Source organism: Pseudochaenichthys georgianus, chromosome 16, assembly GCF_902827115.2.
Source record: "Pseudochaenichthys georgianus chromosome 16, fPseGeo1.2, whole genome shotgun sequence".
Taxonomy (NCBI): Eukaryota; Metazoa; Chordata; class Actinopteri; order Perciformes; family Channichthyidae; genus Pseudochaenichthys; species Pseudochaenichthys georgianus.
Genome location: NC_047518.2, coordinates 19,303,303 through 19,330,234, shown reverse-complemented (window position 1 = coordinate 19,330,234; position 26,932 = coordinate 19,303,303). Strand labels below are relative to the sequence as shown.

Genomic DNA, 26,932 nt, shown 5'->3' with positions numbered 1-26,932 from the left:
GCGGTGTTATTTTTATTGTGCCGATGGGAAGACATAAAAACATCTTTATTGACTTCACAGGTATCACCCGAGGTTTCAGGTATGAAACGATTCAGAAATGTAGCTTTCAGTTATGGATGTAGTTGATGGAATTTAAAAAAAGGCAGATTATTTTTAAAGCATTTGTTGTGTTCCAATATTTGTAATCGGTTTCCATAACTTGGGCGGAGGATATCATGGTATTTGGTCCATGTATTTATGCATACATAGCATCATATATTATAGGTGTACAGTATAAAAACATCTGTAGCACTTGAGGCTATACATGTATACATCTTTCAAAACAGCACACATTAACATTTTAAAAGTGTTTTTTAAATGTATTTTTGATTAATTAATTATCTATCATACACATTTTTACACATTTCAAAGTGAATCTCAATATTTAGTTTTTGTTTTTGCTGTAAATTGTGCTTCTGAGCTTTCTAGGCAATGTGAAAGAAGACCAAAAGAAAAAGAACCACCCCCACATTGAGCCACTATGTGGTGTTCTCTATGTTCTTTATGAGCGCTTCCCTGCAGTCAATGCTACTCAACAACACAAGTTGTAGCCAAGAGCTGCAAGAATTTGACATGTGCAAATTACCGGAGTGAACTGACTAAATACTACATGTGTTTCCTCAAATTGGGAAGTGTTTACAAGATGCACTTACAGTCATTAACCAAGGTGTAATGTAGCTATCAAAGTGTCACTGCTTTGTGGATTAGATCCAGTTTTTGTGTTTTCTTTGCTTCACTTGGGGGTAAAAAAACATAGCGACATCCTGTTGAGATATGCGATGAAAATAGGAAATAAAATACACTGGAAGAGATGTCAATAAAATGACAGGGAGGTTGGTTGTTGCAAAGTGTGTTATGAATGCTATGGGGTAAAAAAAAAGAGAGTTTTCAATCTGTGGCGTTTTGTGTTTAACTGACAGAATGTGTATAGGTAGCAGGAGCGTACTGTGAAGAGTGTATCACATACTGTTACCACTCATTGCAGCAGTGGGACATTGCAAACTGCAATACAGGGCAATATAGAAAACTGTTAGAACTCCAGCAGAGCAAACAAACATTTCCATCTGTTTTCTGCTGAGGGGGACCAAGGAAAAAGAAATAGATGTTAAGGCAAAATATAAGGGTGCAATAAGCACACAGGTGTTCTCGATGCACAAGGTGGATACTTAGCTTTGGTGCTCCGAAGCAAGGAAACTTTCTGTAAATAAATCTTCACTTATAACTGCACAATGATTTCAGTTTTCACTATTGTAAGAGGGGGAATTTCATATAAGTTGGACCAAATCCCTCAAATGGGAACATTCTCATTTCAAATCCAATCCCATCCATTAGCGAGCAACATGGGAAACCATTCAGTTGGAAAATGGGATCCAATCCCCAAATGTGACAAAACGAGAAATCCCCCAGCTGAATGGGATGTCGTCTCTTTTTTCTTTTTCTTAAAGACAGTCGGCATTAAAGAGCTCAACTCCAGAGGGTTACTGGTTCAAGCATCGCACATCAGAGGACGCCAACTATTTGCCACAAAGATCAGGAAATATGTATTAGAAAATGTTTATTCATATTGCTATTAGCATTTTTAAATCATTAAAAATTGAATTTATATGTCTACTGCAGAAAAAAGTAAAGACTGCAAACTAAGAAATGAAATTACAGAAAGAAAATCATGATTAACTCCAGCCTGTGTGGCTGCCGCTGCTCAATACATGTACTCCTCATAATTGTGAAGCAAGAAAGAATTGGCCGTGAGACAAGTTGGAATAAGATGTATCGATGAACTGCCATCATTTACTAAAGAATTTAATTCTCACAATGATGTTAAGATAGCTGTAAATGTCATTGCAACATCCAGAACTTGACAGCATCGATGTGCTTCGATCAGGATCACAACTTAACACCTATAGCGATGTTTGAGTGTAGAATAAGTGGCTTTAAATAACGCATGTATGTTGACTCGGTCTGACAGTGCAGTACTGCCAGATAATTACACAATATTTCTCTCAGTAGAGCCTCATTCAAATTTTTCACAGAACATCAAGTAACAATCATTTGCCATTTATGAAAGTATTGAACCACTTCTGCAATGAATGGGGGCTTAATGCCTGCTGATCATATTAGATGCATTTAAGGCTGGACACATTTTTAAAAGCCTCATGATTGTTATTGAAACTACATAATGATAATGGACTTTCTCTGAGATCTGTATTCTTTGTATTCTTCTGTTTCATTTGTCTTACCATTAGGGGAGGGCAGGATAACTATTAAAACACTATATCAGATAGTGGGAGAAAGACAAACAGAATGATTAAAAACAAGGCAAAAGAGGAAAAATAGATTAGGTGTGACACAGCGTTTATAGAGTGGGAGGAGACACAGAAATAAAAAGCCTAAACAGATAAAAGGTGTAAATGGAAAAGGGGGGGATGAGTAAATATCGAGAGGCACATTTCCTTCTTTTGGCCTTGAATCCCCTCTAATGACTTTTAAGCAATATCTTACCAAGTCATTTGTAGTGGCTGTTTTTGTGACTTGATTCAATCACTTAACATTTTAAGATCATAACAAATTATTTAAATAGGAACATATTTTTATGTTTTTTGATGTTATGTTTTATTCCAGATTCTCTTATCTTTCATTATTTTTTATTTGCGCAATTATATTTAAAAAAAAAATCATAAAAATCATAAGAAGAATAATAATAATAATAATAATAACCATAACTAACAATAATAAACTCAATCAATCTTAATGTTAATCTGTTATAAATTAGATCTTCCATCTGTTAGGAGTAAAGCAATGGAGGATAAACCCAGAAATATTTTCCTCACACCCATGAAGTTAAAAGAAATGCAGAATCATCATTTCATATTTGTATCTTTGGGCGGCCCTTTGAAGTCAACATTCACTTATTAAGTGCTGACTCTCAGAATCTGTCATGAAGCAAAATAAAGACTTATCAAGTGACATGGTCATGATCAGAGTTGGGTGAAACGCGTTACTGTAATAATATTACTTTTGTCGGTAACGGAGTAGTGTAACGCGCTACTTTTATAATTCAGTAATCACACTACAGTTACTAACATTGCCCCGACACGCGTTACTTCGTTACTTACTAAAATCAGTCATAATCAAACCTCAACAAACACCTGCTAAGGTGAAGCTAACGCACAGCTATTTGTTGTTTGTGTCACTACCCGATCCGACCCCCTGCCCGATCTATACTGCGCATGTGCGAGATGGTCCGCCATATTGGAGAACTCCGGACGGCATCCCAAATAGGACACTTGACACAGTGGCTTTTAGCAACGCTCAAAAAAATTATTAGAAAAGAAATTCATTTCCGGGTCACTACCGGAGGACCGAGGAGTCGAGGAGGGGAAATTTGAGTATTGAGAAACCTCTATTATCCTTTTACAGATTTCTTTCATGGAAGCTGGTCAACCTAGAACAAGCATGAAGTTCATGTCCTTTTTTTGCTTTCAGGAGCTGTTTGATTTTTTTTTTTTACAAACACTGACACCCACGCAGGCTGCAGAAAGCAGCAGCTAAGGATGTAATGAACTCACTTCCTACAAAATCACACAGCTATAGTATATACTGTAGAAGCACATCAGCCTGTGTGTCCGGGTGAGAAACTGAGCCGCCCACTATGCTGTCCCTCACCAATCATACTGCCAGAGCACGGGGCACAGCTCCCTGTCTGTCCTTGATTTCCATTTTGTTCAGCGTGGAGCAGCTCCCCTCTCTCTATCTATATTTGATCGTTCTGTTTCTCCATCTCTTCTCTTTCATTCTGTGTCACTTTCAGTTTGCTTCTCCCCAGCTCAGCTTTCCCTTTTCTCCCATCTTGTCCTTGCTTTGTTATCTCTCTCCATGTTTACTCACCCCGCTCTCCCTCTCTCTGTCATGCTCTCTCACACCAACACCCAATGACATCCTCAATCTCCTCCTCATGCATCTCCCCCTTGTCTTCTTTCTCTTTATCCATCTCTCCTTACAACCCCATCTTCCCCTTCTCTCTTACCCTTGTGCATGTGTGCGTCTCAATCTGCGTCCCGCACAGTCAATAGTCAATTAATCACTCAGATCTTCCTACTAAATCAACCCGAGGTGTTCTGAGGATGGGACAGAGAGAGGGAGCAGAGATCATGCCGATATATTCTCAGCCACACTGACACGGCTTGTACACAGACAGATGTTGCAACACCAAAAGGCGGAGATGCCCCGTGTGTGACTGATAAAACATGAAAATACAGTGGTAGTTGTGACAGTTGTCGGGAAATGTGTTTATACTTCTCAAACTAAGGCGCTGAAGATAAGCATGATATTGGTATCCATAACTGAGCTCATACAGTTTATTTTTTCTGTCGTTATAGATTTTTTAAACAATATCCAGCACCAGCTTTGCAAGCTTTCCACCTTTCCTCTGCAAATAACAACACCATGTTGTGTGCAGGGGAAACATGACAAGACTGCTGGATTCTCACCGATTAGACGTTTAAAGATGACTTCCATTACAAAACTCAGAAATCATTGGAGGTGCTGTTAAAGGTTGGTGGCAAACGCAGTTAGACTAACACACTAAAATATTCTGACCTTTGAGGGAACCACCCTTGGTGTTTGTAGGAAGATTGAGTGTGTGATGCCACTGCTGCTGCATCAATATGAGCACCCTGACCTATTGAGAAACTCTCTCTGTAGAAAAAACCACCGGCTCTGCCAGTGCAATGCAATTGTCTCGGTGATCGACACCTACCTGTCATGCCTGGAGGGGTTTTTAAAAATTTGCCGTTGAAATTTTGAATGACCACATCACACTTCTCCGTCGACTCCATCCTGAGAGGGAGAGAGAAAAGATAGAGGGGACACTTAAGGACAATCAATTTACACTCGTTTTTACAAGTTTGAATGTACTGTACGTGGTGTGCATGCAAATGTAATTAAAATACATTAAATGCCTGCCTTTTGTGCTTGCTTGTCGACAGTATGCATGACTGAGAAAAAAAAAAAAAGCCTGAGGTAGGCCCTGCGTGTGTGTCAGTCACAGTGTTTTCTATGGGGTTTCCTCTCCTTTGTCCGGGTTTAAAAGCTCCATTCAGTCTGATCTGTTGTGTGTCATGTCCTCTTTGTCTGCCCCCATTCAGCTCCGCTCACCCAATCACAGCTCAATGACTAATTGCCTGCTTGGCAAGCAAAAGTGTGTGTGTGTGTGTGTGTGTGTGTGTGTGTGTGTGTGTGTGTGTGTGTGTGTGTGTGTGTGTGTGTGTGTGTGTGTGTGTGTGTGTGTGTGTGTGTGTGTGTGTGTGTGTGTGTGTGTGTGTGTGTGTGTGTGTGTGTGTGTGTGTGTGTGTGTGTGTGTGTGTGTGTGTGTGTGTGTGTGTGTGTGTGTGCGTGTGTGTGTGTGGTATGTGAGCATGGTATGTGAGCATGCATGTCTGTGTGGGTCTTGGGTCTTCTACACATAGCCAGTGACCCTGAATAGAGCCCCGGCTGCATTCTAATCACTGGCACACTCCATGGTGTAACTGAGAAGACCACACACACACACATACACACACACACACACACACACACACGCAAAACACACACACACACACACACACACACACACACACACACACACTGGAAAGTGCAGTTACAGCTAGAAGTAATTGGGTAGAAAATGGCAGAGTTAACTTGAGATAATGTTGCTTCTTCTTTGTAGGATATAAACAGTTGAAACCTCTCAAATGTGTGATAGCTTAGCTTGATAACTATGATTCCGTATTATATTGTGCCTCATTTTTGTTGCCCAGCAAAAGCGTACATTAAACTATAACGGGATGTATAATCAGTTTTGGAGAAAGTTTGGATGCATACCTGGCAAAGCCGACTCCTCTGCTCAGGCCGTTGGCGTCCCTCAGTATCCGTGTGGAGATGACATGACCGAAGGGCTTCAGCATGTTCTCCAGCTCCTGCTCATCCATGGACAGCGGCAGGTTGGAGATGTAGAGGTTGGTGGGGTCCTGCTCCTGTTGCTGTAGGGAGACACAGGCGCAGAAGACACTTATTGTCACTTGGATTACATAGAAAAAAAGAAAGACAAGACAAATATCTCTACTAATTTTGGAGACTAAGCAAAGACGGAAAATGTGGGTCCCAGAATAGAAGCTTTTATGCTATTTAATGGTAATTCTCTTCACAAAACTATTTTCTTCAAGATCAGCATTACACTCGAGAAATGGACATTACTGTTGGATTCATCCTCACTTCGGCTGGATACATCTTGACATGAGATTTCACTTGTGCTAAGCAAAAAATAACTGTTTTGATTAGCACAAGGGCAATCTCATTTTGGATAAGTAAAAGGCTCAAGCTGAAGTAAGAGAAATAAAAGTGTTTACTTTAGCCCTCCACTAAAAGCTTGTTTTGTAGCAGTAAATGCATTAAAGGCTAATGCCGTGCCATTCAAGTAATTCCTTTCCATATTCATGACTGGAAAATATCTGTGAATTGAACTTGGGTGCCGAAACTGCTCAAAAGGGGAATACACATTTAATTGAAAAGGCAGCGCACCCGCTTCCTACTCAGAACCACTGAAGCAATAAGGAAAGCCCCTCAGGATTCATAGATGTTAACCGAGTCACATTAAAGTTGTTTGAGGGAACTTCTTTCTAATGTGGCTCTCAGTTAGTTAGAGTGGTACACTTCAATTATGTTGGTTCTGTTTAGCTGCACTCCATTGAAATGATCCTCGGCAGGAGACCAAAGGCTGTGCGTGCATGTTTGTGTGTGCATGTGCGTGTAACTGGAGTTCTAGCAAATCAAAGAGGGATGGTTGCAGGAGAGGGTGTGAGGGAACAGTCTAGTCTTCTAAAATGTATGTTATCATACAGTCATTGTCAATTGCGTTTGGCGGGATACGTATTTTCTCCAAGATAACGTTTGCCAGCCCGGTGTTGCACTTTAACTCATGTAACAGATGTAACCTTTACATTACATGTTATTTAGACGTTTTTATCCAAAGCGACTTACATACATTCAGTACTGTGGACAATCCCCACAGGAGCAATCTGGGGTGACGTGTCTTGACCAGGGACGCAACGACATGCTGACTGCAGTGGGGCTCGGACTTGGTATCCCCTGATTCGAAGTCCAGCGCTCTATCCACTGAGCCACAGCCGCCCTCCTGATTTGACAAACGTAACATACTCAACTAACCTCACGCGGGTGAAATCATTCCACCCTTTCGAATATTTAGAAATATAGTTATTAGGAATGCTTGTATACATGGTTCTAACTTTGCACATCTTCATGGTAGGGTACAACACTCAACACTTGTGTTTGTGTGTGTGGGTGTGACTCCACTGTTGGTATGGGAAATGAAATAAATACTTAAAGTATGTACTGGCTGCTTTGCTGTATACTTCTAATCGGCAGGAATCCACTGTTTAGTTTTATTTTAGTGCTAGGAAAAAAAACATATATGTGTGATATATGCCTGGCTGCATGTATGAATAGTTTGTGGCAAGAAAAGCTTTAAAGAGTGGGAGGTCTATGTATTCGGTGAAGGAATATTTTACCTTTCTTTCTGAATCTTAATGTCTCTTTGTCAGCAGAGATTCTCTTTGGCAGAGTGTCCAACACATAGACTACCTCAGTGTGTCTTCCCACACAGGGCAACTGGCTTTCAATGTCATCTTTTATTTGCTTTCATGCTTGTGGGTGTGTTCAACTATTCAGGCAGCTACATCAAAGATATTGTATCATATTTAGTTGTCATTTATTTCAGTCATGTTCTTTAAGACTTACAGTATGTTACTGAGGCCTTCTGCTTGACACAAACTAAGGTAACGTTTTCCAAAACAGGCCATATTGTTTTGAAAGTGGAAAAATACTTCTTAATGGCCTCAGATTAAGTTTTGATACATTTGAAGGAAAACCACTATTTTGCTCCCCATTGCTTATATTAGGAGACACTAGGAAGGGATCCCCGAATGCCTAGTATACATAGGAGAACACATTAGAAAACCTATCCTTTACTTTGGAAAGGGCTTTAGCAAAGTCAAAATGGGCAAATATTCAAACACTTGGAAACATAATCTAATCAGAAATGCTCTAATGCTAAAAAATGCAAACTATTCTTACAGACATGGTGAGTGTTTTGTTTTGGAAACCTAACTTATAAAATGGTTAAAGCATGGCCTGTGACCTTTTCATTATCATCAGAACATTGTGACATATCTGACTGTGAGCTTCCTGTTTATGGAATCAAGATCCATTTTGGCTGAGGCAAATTGCCTCATAGGACCGTGTTTATATCCATTGACAAACTGCAGCACAGTGGTAAGGATCAGAACACACAGGTTAATAAGGACTAGGATGACAAACAGGAAGTGATATGCACCCAGTTGCTGTGAGAAACCTTTCAAATAAAAAGAAGAACTTTACGGTCACACTGATAAAAAGTTGCAGGTCTCTGATCTTCTGTCATTCAAACAAATTAGCTCCAAAACACACCTGAGCCGATGCTGCGCTGTAGTTTAAAATGTTACTGTGGCTGTGGACTTTGTCAATATGAACAATGACTTGCTCATCTAGACACAAAGGATTTAAACGTGTCAGTCTACAGTTTTTTATTTTTATTTTATTTATTTAACCTTTATTTAACCAGATAAAAGCATTGAGATAGAATCTCATTTGCAATGCTGACCTGGCCAAGAAGGCAGCAACGTTTCACATAACACATAACACACACACATATAAAATACAGAGAACATAACTAAGAAAACAAAAGACAAAAAAGCAGTCACTACATTTTGCACATTAGGACAGTAACATTACTTATTACTGCAAGAGCAGCTGGTGGTAAGGACCTCAGACAACTTCAATCTAAAACATGCTATTGAGACAAGTGCCCTCAGTTTGAGGCGTGATTGAAGGTCATTCCAAGACCAAGGACCATAATAAAAAAGACTCATTTTCCCAGCCTCAGTCCGCACAGCAGGAACCTGGAACCGTATCCAGGCACTGGATCTGAGGTTGTAAGAGTCACAAACTGGAGCAAATCTGGCACATATGTACAGTGGAAGCTTTCCTAAAATGGCTTTATACATTAATAAAAAACAATGCTGCATCCTACGCATTCTAAGTGAGGGCCATCCAGTTAGGCTATACAGTGTGCAATGATGAGTCCTATAGGGTGCATTTGATATATAACGCAGTGCAGCATGGTAGAGTGGGTCAAGTTTGGCCAAAACAGTGGGACAGGCAAATCTATAAATGGTACCACCGTAGTCCAGCTGGGACAGGAATAAGCCAGAGACCAACCTTTTACGGGATGAAGTTGAAAAACAACATTTAAGTCTGTAAAGGAAGCCAAGAGTGAATTTCAATTTCTTAGTTAGAACTTCAATATGGTGTTTGAAGTTGAGATTACTGTCCAACCAAAAGCCCAGATATGTGTAGGTATCGACATCTACAGATGTGTCCTATGGCCGTCTATGGAGGCACCACTGACAGAATCCTGTTCTCCATGTTTGAAAGCCATAATAAAAAAAGATTACATTGAAAAACAGAAGAGTTCCTATCCCTGCGGGCAATGTGGTTGCAATTTAATTTCATCCAAAGAAAATATGTATTAAATAAAATCTCAGTGTGGTTTTCCCAATTCAGCAAAAAGTGGGCCAGCCACATTCCCACACCACATTTTCCGTGCTGTAACAAAAGAAGTGAATGCAGATTTGATGTGAACAAGAGGGATGCCACAACCTCTCCTCCGGTTGTTGATTATGCATGTCTTTGCTCGCCTGGAAATCCTTTTTTTATATTGTCTACAACCAGGGAAATCAAGAGTGTGATGGGTACAAAATCAACAGGGGTGGGTTATCGAAATCACATTACACTCTACTACACCATCTCCAGACACAGTTGGCTGCAAAACCGTGTATTTGCCCAAGTACTTCTGGGATACGAGCTAAAGTGCTTCAGAGCACCTACATGTGAATGAACTCTGCTTGACTTTGCTCAAAGTTGCCATTTGCACAAAGTTGCTTCTCGGTGATCTCTCACTCTGCATGTTGCAAATGAGTCACTCTCTCTCTCTCTCTCTTTCTCTGTCTGTTTGTCCCTCTGTCTCTTTGTCTCTCTCCCTCTCTCTCTCTCCGTAACATCTGTCACAAGCTGGAAACAGCTTCACATCAACTGTGCCTCTCCCTGGCTGTGTAGCCTGCCTGCCTGCCTGCCTGCCTGCCTGCCTGCCTGCCTGCCTGCCTGCCTGCCTGCCTGCCTGCCTGCCTGCCTGCCTGTGTTTTCAGCCCCATTAAACCTCATTGCTGCATCATTATAGCAGGTCTGCACCTTCTATCATGCCACTTCCTGGTTACCCTGAAAAGCAACGACACCTGCTGAAGAGCTAGAGGGCAAAGAGAGGGCAAAGCAACGGTTAAATACCTGTGAAAAACACCTGCTGGGTCTGTATGCAAGATGGATGGATATGAGGTGAGACGCCACTTGAATGTCACATATCTTTGCAATCCGGTCTGCATTATAAATATAGCAACTCTTCACATCAGAAATGGCGATCACATCCTCGCACGACCCTGGGAATAAGCAGGTATTTAAAATGGATGGTTTGAAAAAAGAGAAAGAGTTAAGAGAAGACTAAAGGGAGACATTCTTTAAAAACAACAGGCAGAGCACTTATGTAAAGAGGCAGGATGTTTTAGGGAAATTAGACTTTCTATTCATTATGCGTAGACAGCTTCCTCTTACCTCTCAAGCTTGTTTTACACTTAATCCTGCTCATTTCCTTTTTTAATCCATCTATTCTTCCTCCTTCAGCCCACCTCCTCTTTATGCAAAGGGCGCATGCGCACGCTGCGACCGGCAGGGGAAAGTTTGGTGTCCTCCGTTTTGTGTTTGTTTTAAAGGTTTTTAATGCGCCACCGACCTATTCGATAAAGCGTCTGGATGATTGAATGCTCCCTGCGCCGCTAGTCAAAATGGATATTCTTTATTCTGTGATTCTGTGGATCGTATTCCTTCAATGTTTGGCATGTGATGTCAATGGGGCTGTCATCCGGGAGAGGACACAGTACACCAGAGATGTGCTGCTACAACTGAACATGGCAAGTCTGGCTCGCGTGATAGATACCACGTTACACGTTAAATCCAACTGAAACCTGTGGTGCAACGGTGCGCCAGAGGAGGAAGCGGGGTAAACGCGGCGGCGTAAGATTACGCATGAGAAGGCAGCGGCTCCCTCGGATTCCTCTGCCCTCGATGATCCTGGGGAACGTTCAATCGCTGAGGAACAAGGTTGACGAGCTTCAGGGTAATGTTCGGTTTCAGAAGAATTTCAGGGACTGCTGTGTTTTGGCCTTCACTGAGACATGGCTCACAGACTGTAACCAGGACAACGATCTGTTTATTGACGGTTTAGGAGCTCCCTTTCGTCTGGATCGAAAGGCGGAAGTGACAGGAAAAACTCAGGGGGGCGGAGTATGTTTGTACGTAAACAAACAGTACTGTAGCTCTGTGACTATCAGAGAACGCATTTGCACCCCAGATGTTGAACTTTTATCTGTTTCATTGCGTCCCTTCTACCTGCCCCGTGAGTTTCCCCAAGTTTTTATAACAATAGTGTACATCCATCCCAGGGCAAATGCCACCTCTGCCTCCAGCACTATCTTTGATTTGGTGCAAAAACTGCAGTGAATTTCACCTGACGCACCAAACTTTATACTTGGGGATTTTAACCAAGCCCCCTGATGAACCTGGGGGCTGTGTTGTCTGGAACCTTGTGTTCCTGGTAGGGTCTCCCATGGCAAATTGGTCTCAGGCAAGGGGCCAGACTAAGATTGGTTCAAAAGACCTCATGAAAGACGACACAAGAAGTGAGGATACCCGGCCCGGAGGAAGCCCGGGGTCCCCTTCTGGAGCCAGGCCCAGAAGGAGGACTCGTCGGCGAGCGTCTGGTGGCCGGGCTTGCCACGGAGCCCGGCCGGGCCCAGCCCGAAAAGGCAACGTGGGCAACACCTCCGCTTCTCCGTCCCGCGGGCCCACCACCTACGGGAAACAACGATGGGGTCGGGTGCGCTGCCAGAAGGGTGGCAGTGAAAGCGGAGGGTCTCTACGGACCAGACCCGGGCGACAGAAGCTGGCTTTGGGGACGTGGAACGTCACCTCTCTGGGGGGGAATGAGCCGGAGCTTGTGCGGGAGGTGGAGCGGTACCAGTTGGATCTGGTTGGGCTCACCTCTACGCACAGCGTCGGCTCTGGAACCTTACTTCTGGATAGGGGTTGGACTCTATTCTTCTCCGGAGTTGCTCAAGGTGTGAGGCACCGGGCGGGTGTGGGGATACTCACAAGTCCCCGGTTAGGTGCTTCGTTGTTGGAGTTTACCCCAGTGGACGAGAGGGTCGCCTCCCTACGCCTGCGGGTTATGGGGGGGGGAACTCTGACTGTTGTGTGTGCTTATGCACCCAACAGCAGTTCAGAGTATACGGCCTTCTTGGAGACCCTGGAAAGAGTCCTGTATGGGGCTCCTGAAGGGGACTCTTTAGTCTTGCTGGGAGACTTCAACGCACATGTGGGCAATGATGGAGACACTTGGAGGGGCGTGATTGGGAGGAACGGCCCCCTGATCTGAACCGGAGTGGTGGTTTGTTACTGGACTTCTGTGCTAGTCATGGATTGGCCATAACAAACACCATGTTCGAGCATAAGGATGCTCATAAGTGTACGTGGTACCAGAGCACCCTAGGCAGAAGGTCCATGATCGATTTCGTTATCGTATCATCGGACCTGAGGCCGTATGTTTTGGACACTCGGGTGAAGAGAGGGGCGGAGTTGTCAACTGATCACCATCTGGTGGTGAGTTGGGTCGAGTGGCGGGGGAAGCCTCTGGATAGACCTGGTAAGCCCAAACGTGTAGTTCGGGTGAACTGGGAACGTCTGGAGGAGGCCCAAGTTCAGGAGGCCTTCAACTCGCACCTCCGGCGGAGCTTTTCAGGCATTCCTGTGGAGGTTGGGGACATTGAACCAGAGTGGTCGGTGTTCAAAGCCTCTATTGCCGAAGCCGCGGCGGGGAGCTGTGGTCTCAAGGTCCTAGGTGCCTCAAGGGGCGGTAACCCTCGAACCTCCTGGTGGACACCGGTGGTCAGGGAAGCCGTCCGACTGAAGAAGGAGGCCTTCAGGGATTTGTTATCCCAGGGGACTCCCGAGGCAGTTGCAAGGTACCGACAGGCCCGAAGGGCAGCAGCCTCATCCGTGGCCGAGGCAAAGCAGCGGGTGTGGGAGAAGTTTGGAGAAGACATGGAGAAGGACTTTCGGGCGGCACCAAAGTTGTTCTGGAAAACTGTCCGACACCTCAGGAGGGGGAAGCAGGGGACCATCCAAGCTGTGTACAGTAAGGATGGGACGTTGTTGACCTCAACTGATGGAGTGTTGGGGCGTTGGAAGGAACACTTTGAGGAACTCCTGAACCCGACAACTCCGCCCTCTATGTTAGAGGCAGAGCTGGAGTATGACGGGGGATCAACACCAATCTCCCGGGGGGAGGTCACTGAGGTCGTCAAACAACTCCACAGTGGCAAAGCCCCGGGGGTGGATGAGATCCGCCCGGAGATGCTGAAGGCTCTGGGTGTTGAGGGACTGTCATGGTTGACACGTCTCATCAACGTTGCGTGGAAGTCGGAAACAGTACCGAAGGAGTGGCAGACCGGGGTGGTGGTTCCCCTTTTTAAAAAGGGGGATCAGAGGGTGTGTGCCAATTACAGAGGCATCACACTACTCAGCCTCCCCGGGAAAGTTTACTCCAAGGTACTCGAAAGGAGGGTCAGGCCGATTGTCGAACATCAGATTGAGGAGGAACAATGCGGATTCCGTCCTGGTCGTGGAACGACGGATCAGCTTTTTACTCTCGCAAGGATCCTGGAGGGGGCCTGGGAGTACGCTTATCCGGTCTACATGTGTTTTGTAGACTTGGAGAAGGCGTATGACCGGGTTCCCAGGGAGTTACTGTGGGAGGTGCTGCGGGAGTATGGGGTGAGGGGGTCTCTACTCAGGGCCATCCAATCTCTGTACTCCCAAAGCGAGAGCTGTGTCCGGGTCCTCGGCAGTAAGTCGGACCCATTTCCGGTGAGGGTTGGCCTCCGCCAGGGCTGCGCTTTGTCACCAATCCTGTTTGTAATATACATGGATCGGATTTCGAGGCGTAGTCGTGGGGGAGGGGGTCTGCAGTTCGGTGGACTAAGGATTGCACCACTGCTTTTTGCAGATGATGTGGTTCTGATGGCTTCATCGGTCTGCGACCTTCAGCACTCACTGGATCGGTTCGCAACCGAGTGTGAAGCGGCTGGGATGAGGATCAGCACCTCCAAATCTGAGGCCATGGTTCTCAGCAGGAAACCGATGGACTGTCCACTCCAAGTAGGGAATGAGTCCTTACCCCAAGTGAAGGAGTTCAAGTATCTCGGGGTCTTGTTCTCGAGTGAGGGAGAATCGGAGCAGCGGGAGCGGTACTGCAGTTGCTTTACCGCACCGTTGTGACGAAAAGGGAGCTGAGCCAGAAGGCAAAGCTCTCTGTCTACCGGGCCATTTTCGTTCCTACCCTCACCTATGGTCATGAAGGATGGGTCATGACCGAAAGAACGAGATCGCGGATACAAGCGGCCGAGATGGGTTTCCTCCGCCGGGTGGCTGGTGTCTCCCTTAGGGATAAGGTGAGAAGCTCGGTCATCAGGGAGGGACTCGGAGTTGAGCCGCTCCTCCTTCGCGTCGAAAGAAGCCAGTTGAGGTGGTTCGGGCACCTAGTTAGGATGCCACCTGGGCGCCTCCCTAGGGAGGTGTTCCAGGCACGTCCAGCTGGGAAGAGACCAAGGGGTAGACCTAGGACCAGGTGGAGGGATTATATCTCTTCGCTGGCCTGGGAGCGCCTTGGGATCCCCCAGTCAGAGCTGGTTGATGTCGCCAGGGAAAAGAAAGTTTGGGGCTCTCTGCTGGAACTGCTACCCCCGCGACCCGACCACGGATAAGCGGGAGAAGATGGATGGATGGATGGATGGATTTTAACCATGTGACCCTCAAAAAGACACTCACTAACTTTTATCAATATGTCTCCTGTCCAACCAGGCGGGATAAAACATTAGACCTGTGTTATGGGTCAGTAAAGGAAGCCTATAAGTCAGTCCCATTACCCCCACTGGGCTCTGCTGATCATAACTGTGTGCATTTACTGCCCATATACAAAACAGTTTTGAAGCGAGAGAAAACATTGACAAAGGACATAAATGTCTGGACAGAAGAATCTGTAGCCTGTTTGCAGGAATGTTATGACTGCACTGATTGGGATATGTTCAAAGAGTCTTGTGGTGCCGACTTGGATGAAGTTGTTGATGTAACATGCTCATATACAGCCTTTTGTAAAGACATGATTATTCCGTGTAAGCAAGTTAAAATATACCCTAATAACAAACCATGGGTGACCAAGGCGGTTAAGTCCAGCATTCAGAAAAAGAAACACGCTTTTAAACAGGGAAGTGCCTCTGATCTGCATGATGCTAATAGGGAACTTAAAATAGAAATTCTGAAAGCTAAACAGAATTTTAAATCTGAACTACAAAATAAAATGGCTGCAAACAACCTTGGCTCAGTCTGGAGTAGCATGAAAACCATAACAGGCCTCCGGGAAACAAAGAATAGCTGCCATGTGACTCTGGATGGCTTTAATTCAGATGTTGAGTTTGCAGATGCCCTAAATCACTTTTTTTCTCGATTTGACACATATATCTGAACTGAAGCTTAAACTTGAAGACGATAAGCATTTTAACATAGATCAGAGGGAAGTGGAAAAGGCCTTTCGTTTAGTAAAAATAAATAAGAGTCATGGACCTGACAACATCTGCGATCGTTTACTTAAACTTTGCGCAAAATTGCAGTTTGCTTACAGGCCACACAGAGGAGTGGAGGATGCCACGGTCACCTTATCTGACTTACTTTTTAAACACTTGGAGGGAATTGGATCTCATGCTAGACTTTTATTTGTTGATTTTCATCTGCTTTTAACACAATTCAACCTCATATTCTAATTGGCAGACTTTTAGAACAATTTGAAATAAGCAATAATCTTATGGGCTGGATTCTTGATTTTTTAACCAATAGGACACAAAGAGTGAGGGTGAATGGGACCTTATCTGATCAAGTCAGCTCCTCCACTGGCTCCCCACAAGGATGTGTCCTTTCACCACTATTATTTATACTTTACACTAATATGTGTCAAAGTAGGTGGGAAAATAGGACTATTTTAAAGTATGCAGATGACTCTGTAATTGTTAGTAGGCTCCAGGACAATGAGACCAGCCACGGCCCTGTCGTTGACGACTTTGTCAGGTGGTGTGAGGAGTCCTATCTGCAACTGAACATAAGCAAAACCAAGGACATGATCATTGATTTTAGAAGACATCCCCACATACATGAAGTCTTAACAATCCAGAATCAGAATGTAGAATTTGTGCAATCAAATATCTCGGGACAATTATTGACTCAAAATTGAGCTCTGATCCAAACTGTGAAGCTGTGTGCAAAAGGGGGCACCAGCGTTTGTATTGTCTTAGGAAACTGTCCTATTTTAACATTGACAAAACCATGATGATTTAAAAACAGTTTTATCCCAGCAGCTGTTGCACACATTAACACATCATAGGAGCGTCACGATGCCTATTTTTATTTATTTATTTAATTTTGAATTGTGAATTTTGAATGTCCATGTTTGTACTAGTGTTTTCCTTCTTAAAATGTTTTTTAAATATTTTTGAGATTTGGTTGAGCAGGGTATACTTGTACTTTTACTAGTCCTTTATTAGAGATGTGTCTGTTGTTTGTGTTTGTTTTTAGTGTCAGGATGGAACCCTTGTATTTTTCTCTGCAAACAGAATCTACCTACGGGTACAAATAAATAACCTGAACCTGAATCCCTAACTTTCCCCTTTATCATGCTCCTCCTCCATGCTTTCATTACTTCTATTTCCTACATTTGCCACTCCTCTTCCTCAGATTAAACCCTAATCTCCTCTTACTTGCTGTCTAAAATGCGATCTGAATTCCTAATGAATATTTAAAGAGCAGAATTACCCCTTCCCGCGCTCTTCTCCATCTTCACTCTCCTTCATTTCCATTCATTCCTCACCGCAACCTCATTCTCTCTCCGCATGTCTGCCTTCCTCCATCTTCCTCTTCCTCACACCAAGGTCTTATATTTCATAGGGATTGTCTGTGTGTCTATATGCTCTCTAACGGCTAAATCAATACTTAATGAACATACCATAAATACTTTATGAACCCTAAACCCTGAAATCCCCGGGGTTTCATTAGCCATAGCGATATACACTTTTCTCCACCTTCATGATGACTGGATGCTCAGATAAATCAACACTGGATACTGATGACCTCATCATGGAGTCTCTGGTCAGTTCATTGTTACTGTCTGCTGCTGCTTCTAATGTGTATGTGTTTGCCCCTGTATAATAAGAAGCGTTATTTTATGTATTTCCTTTCAATTATACAGGTTGTAACACACAAACTGCACAAACACAACCCCTGCATGGTATGATTCTTCTTTTTAGCTTGTGATCACTTGTATCTTCTGTCTGGGTATCTCTGTGTGAGTGGATTAGAAAACATTGAAATATATATCTAATATGAACATAATTTCCTCAAACACTGTTTAAAGGTGGGGTAGGTAAGTTTGAGAAACCGGCTCGAGATACACTTTTTGTTATATTCCATGGAATGCTCTTAACATCCCGATAGCAATGAATATATTAAGTGCTTTGACAAAAAATTCATACAAAAATGTCATCTGTGGAAGCCGTAGCACTGTAAAAAGTACGACCAATCATCTGAGCCGGCCCGGTTAAAGTAACTGGATGGCCTAACTGCCTGTCAGCCTTCCATCTGTGCACAAACTTATCTAGTGATGCCCTCATTGGTCATGTGCACGTTCGTGTGTGTTGGAGGAGGGGCTCTGTGAGGAAGTCTGAAGGAAGAGGCAGATTTTTCCCGGCTGTGTATTTTCAAATTCTAGCGCACTCGAGCTGGTTTCTCCAAAATTACCTACCCCACCTTTAAGGTATTGTGTCATTATTGAAAGTGATACTTTGTTGAGTTAAGTTTCCCTACACTTTTGTTTGACAAAACCCTAAGATAAGTACAGGTGATGTTAACACAAACAGATACACTCCTTTATACCATCTGACCCATGCACTTACCAACCCCTAATGATTCATAATTGCACATAGAGGACATATTTTGTTTAAGGGGAAACAAGTTTCAGAAATTAAACCAAAATAAACTTATTGGATCCTGGTCTCAATGATGATATACATGCAAATATTCATCCCCAATTTTTTTAACAGACAAAATAAAACATAATGACAGCCATGTTCACCTATTTCCATGTATGATATTTTTCTTTCTGTGTAATCTCCTCATCTTATTTCATAGTATCACCATGTGATTCCCTCCCATTGATTGTTACTACTATATTTGTGAAGCTACTCCCTTGTATTCTGTTTGTTGTCAGACCTACATTGGTCAAAACATGTTGATCTTGTCCTAATTAAGCTGCTACAATAAAAGGCATTCTATCTTTTACTTCCTTGTTGTGACATATTCTTAAAGAAGTTCTTATGAAGTGCCTTCTGGTTTATTTATTTATGTGAGTTTGCAAGTTAAAAGATCCAAGAGCATGCAGATGTATTGTTTGCCTTTTTTTATCACGAGAGATAACAAATTATTCGGAAAAAATAAAGCAGAGCCATACATGTGACAATTCTACACAACATTCTGCTGTGTTTAATTCGTGTTTTTAAGTAAAAGACCTTTTCTAAATAGTGATAATGCTCAAGCCTCATCAATACAAGGTTTAGAAGCTTTTCAAAAGATGGCATATTCTGTTGCAGAAAAGCGGTTTCCCATTCTGCGCCTCTGTTGGCTGTGAAGTGGCAAAGGAAGCCGGACTATAAGAAAGGGCATCACACTTGACCAAGTGAGAGACTATGTTTCAATGTTTAAATGTTTAATTCAATTTCATGACGGGCAGAACGTTTTTCCTCCCTCTAGCTTCCAACACTTCATGCGTCTTCACATTCTGCATGAGTCATTTAAAGCAATGACAGAGGCCTTTCTAGAAAACGCGAACTAGACACACTGTTCTCATATTCTAGTCACACAAGCAATAAAAAAAATGCAATCCAGCTACTTATTTTTTACTAGTTACTGGTTTGCTTCTTCTCTTCAACCCTTGATATATAGCCATGTTTTCCTTTTGCATTGCTCTCCACACAGTCCTCTCTTTTCTGTTGACATTTTAACATGGATCCATCCCTTCTCATACCATCTTTCTTTTGTTTCCACTCACACTGTCTGTACTGTGTGTATTAAAAGGCCAGTAATTCATCACAGAGTCAGAGCAGAGTGCAGTCCCTGCTGCAAACCAGTGTTCAGGCTGCTTTTCTGCCAGCCGTCCAGAGTTAAAATCAATCACCCAAACCTGAGACACTACCATCAGAGAGGGCCAGACAGAGTTAGAAGAGAGAGGGAGAGACAGGGATAAAGCTAGGGAGGGGGAAGGCTGGAGGTGGACACATGGAGGGACAGAAAAACACTGAGAAGATTAAATACACATTTCCTGGGCTGATGACGATCAAAATGCCTTTGACCAGAGTCAATTGCGCTTTAATGTGATTTAAGGGCAAACATACTAGATGGATAGTGGCCTGGATAGACTAAACAACATTCTGGCGTCATTATAATGTTGCATCCGTGATGTTTTTGATGTAGCTGTTTATTCTTCAAACCGACCACACAAACACAACATGTGAGTGTGGGCTGATTCCTACCAGCTGAGTAGATGTGGTGTCATTTCCTGTGGTGTTTGTGGTTGTAGTTACTTTTCATAGCTCGGTCATGTACTTTTTTCAGCCAGAAACCCCAAATGTGGCATTTAGGCTCATTGGAAAACTATAGCCGCTTTCACACCAAGTACTGTGCCGTACTTAGTGCCCAGCACTTATTGCCATCACAGTACCCCCATGGAACTAAGTACATATCACGTTCACACCGGAATAAGTTCCCTAAGGGAAGATTACGCGAATGAAGCCACTGACGTAACTTCTTCTTCTTCTGCTTTGGGTTTACTGGCAGGCCGCAAACCACTTCACGGCATATTCGGGCCATTTCTCAATCGCGAGGATGCTTGCTTGGTAGCACATGTCTTCCGAGTCACTTACTTCAGAAAACGAAGAGTGGAACAGGCTAGCAAGTGTGCAGGTGTGCGTCATATGAGAGGCCCCACAATACATTTTCTGCCACAGATTTGGGGAAATTGGTCCGTGCGCAAAGCATTGTGGGGATTTTAAGGAGGCAAAGTCTACCCATGTGCAGCCTCAAATTACCCCCAAACCAAGGACGCGGCCTCTGTGGAATTCCAAGTATGCTGTAGATTGGAACAGTCCTTCGGCGGCACTCGATGACGTAGCATCCTTGAAATATTGGCTTGGAAGCCAGTTTCCTCGAGATTGAGAAACGGCCGCTGAGTTGGGGACTGGCTTCAGTAGAAGCTGCTGGGACTCCCAGCTCCGATCGAAATTAGTACTTTTTTCTCCCCAGGATAGTACCACCTCTCTAGCAGGCACTAAACATGGGGGTAAAAGTTTAGGTAAAGGTAAAACGGAACTAAACGGGAAAAGTACGGGGAAAAGTACTCCGGTGTGAACGTGCCTAATGATGTGTCCTTGCACATCATGCATTTGGGGTTTGACATTACAATTTTGGCTGACTAAAAATATCTCAGCGGCCATTCTGGGAAGCCAATTGAGAAAAAACTAAAAAGTTGAGATATTACTTTGAAATACAAAACACATGGGTCCTAAACTTTTAAGACTAAAGGCACTGCTATATTATACCCATGTATAAGTATTACGCACACAGATGCCTACATAAAAACGTCATAATGCCTTACAAATACTTGTGTACCCCCCTCTCTAGCTCTCTTTCTTTCCTCTCCATAGTACTGAATTCTGTAATCAAGGCTAATGGGACTCAGCTGTTGGCCAGTCCAATTACCTGGAATGCAGACGAATGATCTGGGAGACAGGCACGGACGCACGCACCTTCAATATTCATGTATTTATCTCTCATGCGCTTGCTTGCCAGAGGTGTGAGTTTGTTGACATAAATGCATTTATTTTTCAAAGGTCAAACATTTCCATTCCATCTCCATGTCAAGAATTTCAATAGTGAATGGCATGCCAGAGGAATTTTCTTTTGCTAAATGTAAATACGATCTGTTTTTCAATTTTCCTTTAAAACTGAATAATTCTAGTTATTTTCCAAAAGGGCCATCATTTCCCATTCACTCAAGTCTGCAACCAAGTTTCTCCTCATTTGAAAAATACTAACATCCTTAAGTGGCGGCTTTAAAAGGTTAGGTTGATGGATTTTTTAAGAATCACTCAGAGTAAAAGTGAAATAACCTTGAGCCGGAACTCTAAATCATTTATATTTAGAGATTTTTTAAAACATATTTAATTTCAAAGCTATGAAGGATCCACATGTCAAGTCTACTAAAACTCTTACAAAGTTCAATATACATGTTTAGGGGGGTCAAGAACTTGTACATTTAAGAGTCCAAAAGGGGTGGATTGAATTGCTGCACAGAGTATCACGGAGCGTCCACACTACAGCTTCAAAAAAAGCTTGGAGCTGGGCGTGTCTGGAGCTTGGGGATTTTATTCAAGCAACACGACCAACAACCAATCACATGAATCTCCCGCCCCCGACATACAAAGCAAAAACCCCGGGGATTTTATGGGAGCAATATATATATAAACTCCCCAAACAGGCGAACACCTACCCGTTTCACCCACTGTCTCTGCCACCTCCCTCCATGCCTGGTTCCTCCGGTTTGTATCCCGGTAGGTGAAGAGGGTCTGGTCATACAAAACCGGGTGATTTGTTACGGCGATAGTTAGTTTCTCCTCCAACTTTTTTTGAAATATAGAAATGAACGGCGGGATATCTCTGAGCTGTCAGATTTTCCGAAACGGGATTTGATTGGCTGGCGCTGGTTACTCCGGCGTCTCCGGCGTCAGAAGTTGAATATTGTTCAACTTCTGACGCCAGAGACGGCGGAGACGGACCGCTCTGCTACCCACAATTCAGTTCGGCGAAAAAGCGAGGCAACGTGACGTCACCCCATTGAAAGTGAATGGGCAGATTGGAGTTTTCGACGCTGTCGACGCTGTAGTGTGGACGGGCCGTCACGGTACGTCCACACAGCAGCTTCAGAAGCAACTTCCACCGCTTCCAACGCTTCTCTGCCCATTGACTTTGAATGGGGATGATGTCACTTTGCCTCGCTTTTCCCCGAACTGCATTGTGGGGGAGCGAAGCGAAGATTTCCAGGATGTCCAGGATCTCCAGGAGCTGAGCTGGAAGCGCCAGCCAATCAAACACGTTTATGGAAATCTGACAGTAGAAGCGCTAGCCAATCAAACCGCGTGTAAGCAGGGAGAGCCAGACCGCAGTTCATTTCCTCATATTCCAAACGAGAAATTACGGTAGCAAATCACCCGGTTCTTTACGACCAGAACTATTAACGGGATACAAACCGGAGGAACCAGGCATGGAGGGAGGTGGCAGAGACAGTGGGTGAAACTGGTATGTTTTCGCCTGTTTGGGGAGTTTATATATATATATATATATATTGCTCGCATAAAATCCCCGGGGTTTTTTGCTTTGTATGTCGGGGGCGGGAGATTCATGTGATTGGTTGTTGGTCGCATTGCTCGCAAAAAATCCCCAAGCTTCGGACACGCCCAGCTCCAAGATTTTTGAAAAGCTGCTGTGTGGACGTACCACACACAGATGCCCTGTGTCTCGAGATAATGAAAGTAAATCCCATTCTCCAGATCCAATCTGTGCATAATAAGGAACAACAGAAAAGAAAGCATTGACTAGAGTTGATTGTTAATGAAAAGAGAGATTTTGAAACAATGTCTGATAATGTGCCTGCGTGTTATGTGGGGCCTTGTCAACCTGATGTTGTCTGCTGCCTGAAAAGAGAGCAGGCTTCAGGGAAATCCTTGCTCAAAATGATTAATGGAGCCTGGAATCAAGGAGGGGAGTTGTCTCTGATTCTGCAGGTACACACCCTGTTTACGCTTTTCAGAGAGAATTAACGATGGCAGCGTCAATACAAATAGACATTTAAAATATATAAAGTCACAGGGATAAACAGAGGTGTCACACTGGGTTAAGATAATCCAGGCAGGAGCAAGGGTGGAGGAAGAGAAATGTGGATTAATGGAAATGAAATAGATGAGAAGAGAATGTGATGAAGGGAAGGGACTGATACACAGAACAGAAAGATTGTTTCGTCAAATGTAACTGCAGCAAACATTATGCAGTGTACTGCATAATGTTTGAATATTCTTAAATTAAAGCCAACCATTTATCTATAAAATAGTTTATTTTATAAAGAGAGTTATAGGATCATTTGGTCTCCCAGGACGCTTGTGCTTTAAAATCGAAGAATGTGCTGCAGCTAACATCTTTCAGCATCTTGACAATGTAATTGATGAAGTTTTCTTGGCTCTTGGAATTAGTTGATAGTTGAAATAACGTTAGTAAAATTTGGAGATAAAAGCCTGGATTACTTCTGAATACGTTTCAAAAAGAAATAGGGATGTTCACAATGTTCAAAATATTTAAAAATACTAATATTTAATACTGCATTTCCACAGCGTGTCTACCATCGAGTGATTGACAAGGTTTTAGGGCAATATAAAGTAGAATATTATCAGCATGAAAATACAAAAACAAACCTGTGTCTTTTATGAGAAACATTTGCAGCAAATATAAAATAAAAGTACACCCAAAACTGATCCCAGGGGAGCACCACGTGTAGGTAGTCAGAGAAGATGCCTCGATAATGGCAGAGTAGCAACAATGACTTACTAATGTCATACATTTCTTTCAAACTATTAATTAAAATAAATAAAACCTCAAGCTCAACCTTTGACAAGACTGAACTGCTTTTCCTTCCGGGAAAAGAGCGTACCATGCTGCGAATGGATCTGGCCCTTCCTACATCCAGGACATGGTTAAACTGTACACCCCAGCGCGTGCACTCCGCTCTGCATCAACCAAACGGCTCGCTGCACCCTCGCTGCGAGGGGGATCCAAGTTCCCATCAGCAAAAACACATGGGGTTGCTATCCTGGCTCCAAAATGGTGGAATGAGCTCCCCATTGACATCAGGACGGCAGAAAGCTTACACACCTTCCGGCGCAGACTGAAAACTCATCTCTTTCGACTCCACTTCGAGCGATAGAACTATTAACAAAGCACTTATATACTAATAAAGGGCTGGCTTATCTAAAGCCAGTTGAGGAGCACTTGAAATGTTTTGGCTCTATGAAACCTGATGTACTTATATGATTCTGTTTTCTTCAAGTTTGTATTTTGTTGGTCGAACGCACTTATTGTAAGTTGCTTTGGATAAAAGCATCAGCTAAATGCAATGTAATGTACTGTAATGTAATGTAAATAGTCAATGGAGGTTTGAACAGAAATATTGCATACTTAATGTTTTCATATTTCCGGTTCAGTTGTATTATTTGTTATTTTTTGTTACCCGAGTTGATTATGTCAACTGCGGGTGTAATAACTAATTGAAGTCAGTGTTGGATAGCCGTTTGTTCAGTGTTATGTCTGTAGCTTCTTGCTCAAGTCACAACTTTGCACAGCAGTGATATTTCTGCGTTACTGGACAGTGTCTTGTAAAGAGTGACTGGTTGAGAGAGGATGAGAACGTGGTCAAGAGCGAAACTCAAACCCTGCAATCCTAGTTGCTCGGTCTGCAGCCTTTACTGTCACCCTGCACTACTCTAACAGATTAAAGCTAGCTGTGCTCCCAAAATGACTTACATACTACCTCCTCCATTTTCCCTCTCTCTCTTCTCCTTTCACCGAATTGCTCCTTGATTGCCTGTCTGTATCAGAGCATTTCATTAGAAAAATGCAATAAACCAGAAGGCCTGCTGGATTGCTGGATTATCATTGAGGAAGCACTTTCTTGGATAAGGAAAGAGAAAATTAATAAAGAACGTTTTTTAGAAAGACTTATTGAATGCAGGGTTTTTTTCCTTTCTGTTTCTGGCTTTTTTTTTCTCCTGCTAATGGCATGTGGCTTGTCCTCAGAAAAATGATAGGGAAATGAGGTTAAGAGCCACAGCCAGAAAGAAAACAAATTAAAGGGAAACTACAAAATTAAAAAAAGTTCTCGCAAAGTGCAGGGGAGGAGTGAGTTTGTGCTCTCGGCACTGCAGTGATTAAAACATAAAGCGCTGGCTCAGACAGAAGATTCACATTGGCTCAGCGGGAAGAAAGGTGATTCTGAGAAAAGTTGGTGTTCCTATTGCTTCATGTTACCAGCCCTCATGTTGACATGAGACGGAAAAATGCTGTTCTATAATTTGTAAGGAAAAGTACGTTAAAGGTGGGGTAGGTAATTTTGGAGAAACCAGCTCGAGTGCGCTAGAATTTGAAAATACACGACCGGAAAAAATCTGCCACTTCCTTACAGAGCCCCTCCTCCAACACACACGGACGCGCACATGACCAATGAGGGCACGAGATAAGTTTGTGCCCAGATGGAAGGCTGACAGGCAGGTCGGCCATCCAGTTACTTTAGCCGGGCCGGCTCAGATGATTGGTCGTGCTTTTTACAGCGCTCCGGCTTCCACAGATGACGTTATTTTATGGATTTTTTGTCAAAGCACTTAAGATATTCATTGCTATCAGGATGCTAAGAGCATTCCATGGAATATATAACAACAAGTGTATCTCGAGCCGGTTTCTCAAACTTACCTACCCCACCTTTAAAAGAAACACTCAGTCATTGCTAGAGTGTAAATGAGGTGCTTTAGGCCATTGCTTTAACCTTATTTTCATCTAAATTGCATGGCACTAAAAGTCTAAAAAATGAGACCGTCATATCATCCAAGGGCAAATAACACTTGCAGCACTCATAAAAGTTACACAAGCTGGTTGACTTGCTGTATTATGGGGAGTTGAGCTGTCCATGTCCACCCACACCTTCTGCTGGCCTCGGCTATAAAGTCCTGGAGGAGAGGAACACTGGCTTACACTTCCATAAAAGACCCTTTCATCATCTGCTGTTCTCACTACATCTGTCACGTTGCAATCCAGCCATTAAGGTCAAGTATGTGTATGTGGGCGAGTATGTGTGAATGAATTTGTGTGTTGAAAAACATCAAGTGTGGCCTGAGGGCAAGCAAAAATAAAAGTAGTATGTTATTCCCCTAAATGCATCTACATTTATTTATTCTTAATTGCTACGAAAGTGTTATTTACCTTTAACACCATTGTTCAGGTGCTTCCTGTGTCTTTTTTCATCATTCTATACACATCCTGTTCCAGGGATTTGTAGGATTTAGCAATGTATCGATTTACCAACAAGCAGCTACATGTACAGTATCCTTGGCTGATTTTCACACAGTGTAATATGGGTGATTGAGCAGCGAAGGCAGGGTCTGTGAATTCTCTGGCTCCACGCTAGTGTGCACATGTGTGCATGTTGTGTGTTATGTGGCTTACACCTGACAATATTTCATCCCGATCAATGCCTTTGTCCCGCAGACCCGAGGCTCCAAAGCCGTGGCCTGTTGCCATGGTTATCTCTATTTCAAACCGGAGGGATTAACCTCCAGGGAAATGGCTTGGGAGACGGAGAGAGAAGGATGTGTGTGAGAGAAGAGCAAAACAAGCGGGGAGAAAGTGATAGATAGACTTGGATTGGATCAACTTACTTTGCTTTTAAAACCAT

At 43.2% G+C, this 26,932-nt stretch overlaps 1 protein-coding gene across 3 annotated transcripts in view; it reads right to left on the bottom strand.

The window, feature by feature from the left end:
• LOC117460832 (RNA-binding motif, single-stranded-interacting protein 3-like) overlaps positions 1-26,932 on the bottom strand; it is a 154,736-nt gene that overhangs the window by 44,417 nt on the left and 83,387 nt on the right. For all 3 annotated transcript variants that reach the window (XM_034102421.2, XM_034102418.2, XM_034102419.2), the window contains exons 5-6: positions 5,899-6,056; positions 4,796-4,875 (exon numbers count right to left, since the gene is read on the bottom strand). In XM_034102421.2, the coding sequence (XP_033958312.1) occupies positions 4,796-4,875; positions 5,899-6,056 (238 nt within the window). The remainder of the gene's footprint in view (positions 1-4,795; positions 4,876-5,898; positions 6,057-26,932) is intronic.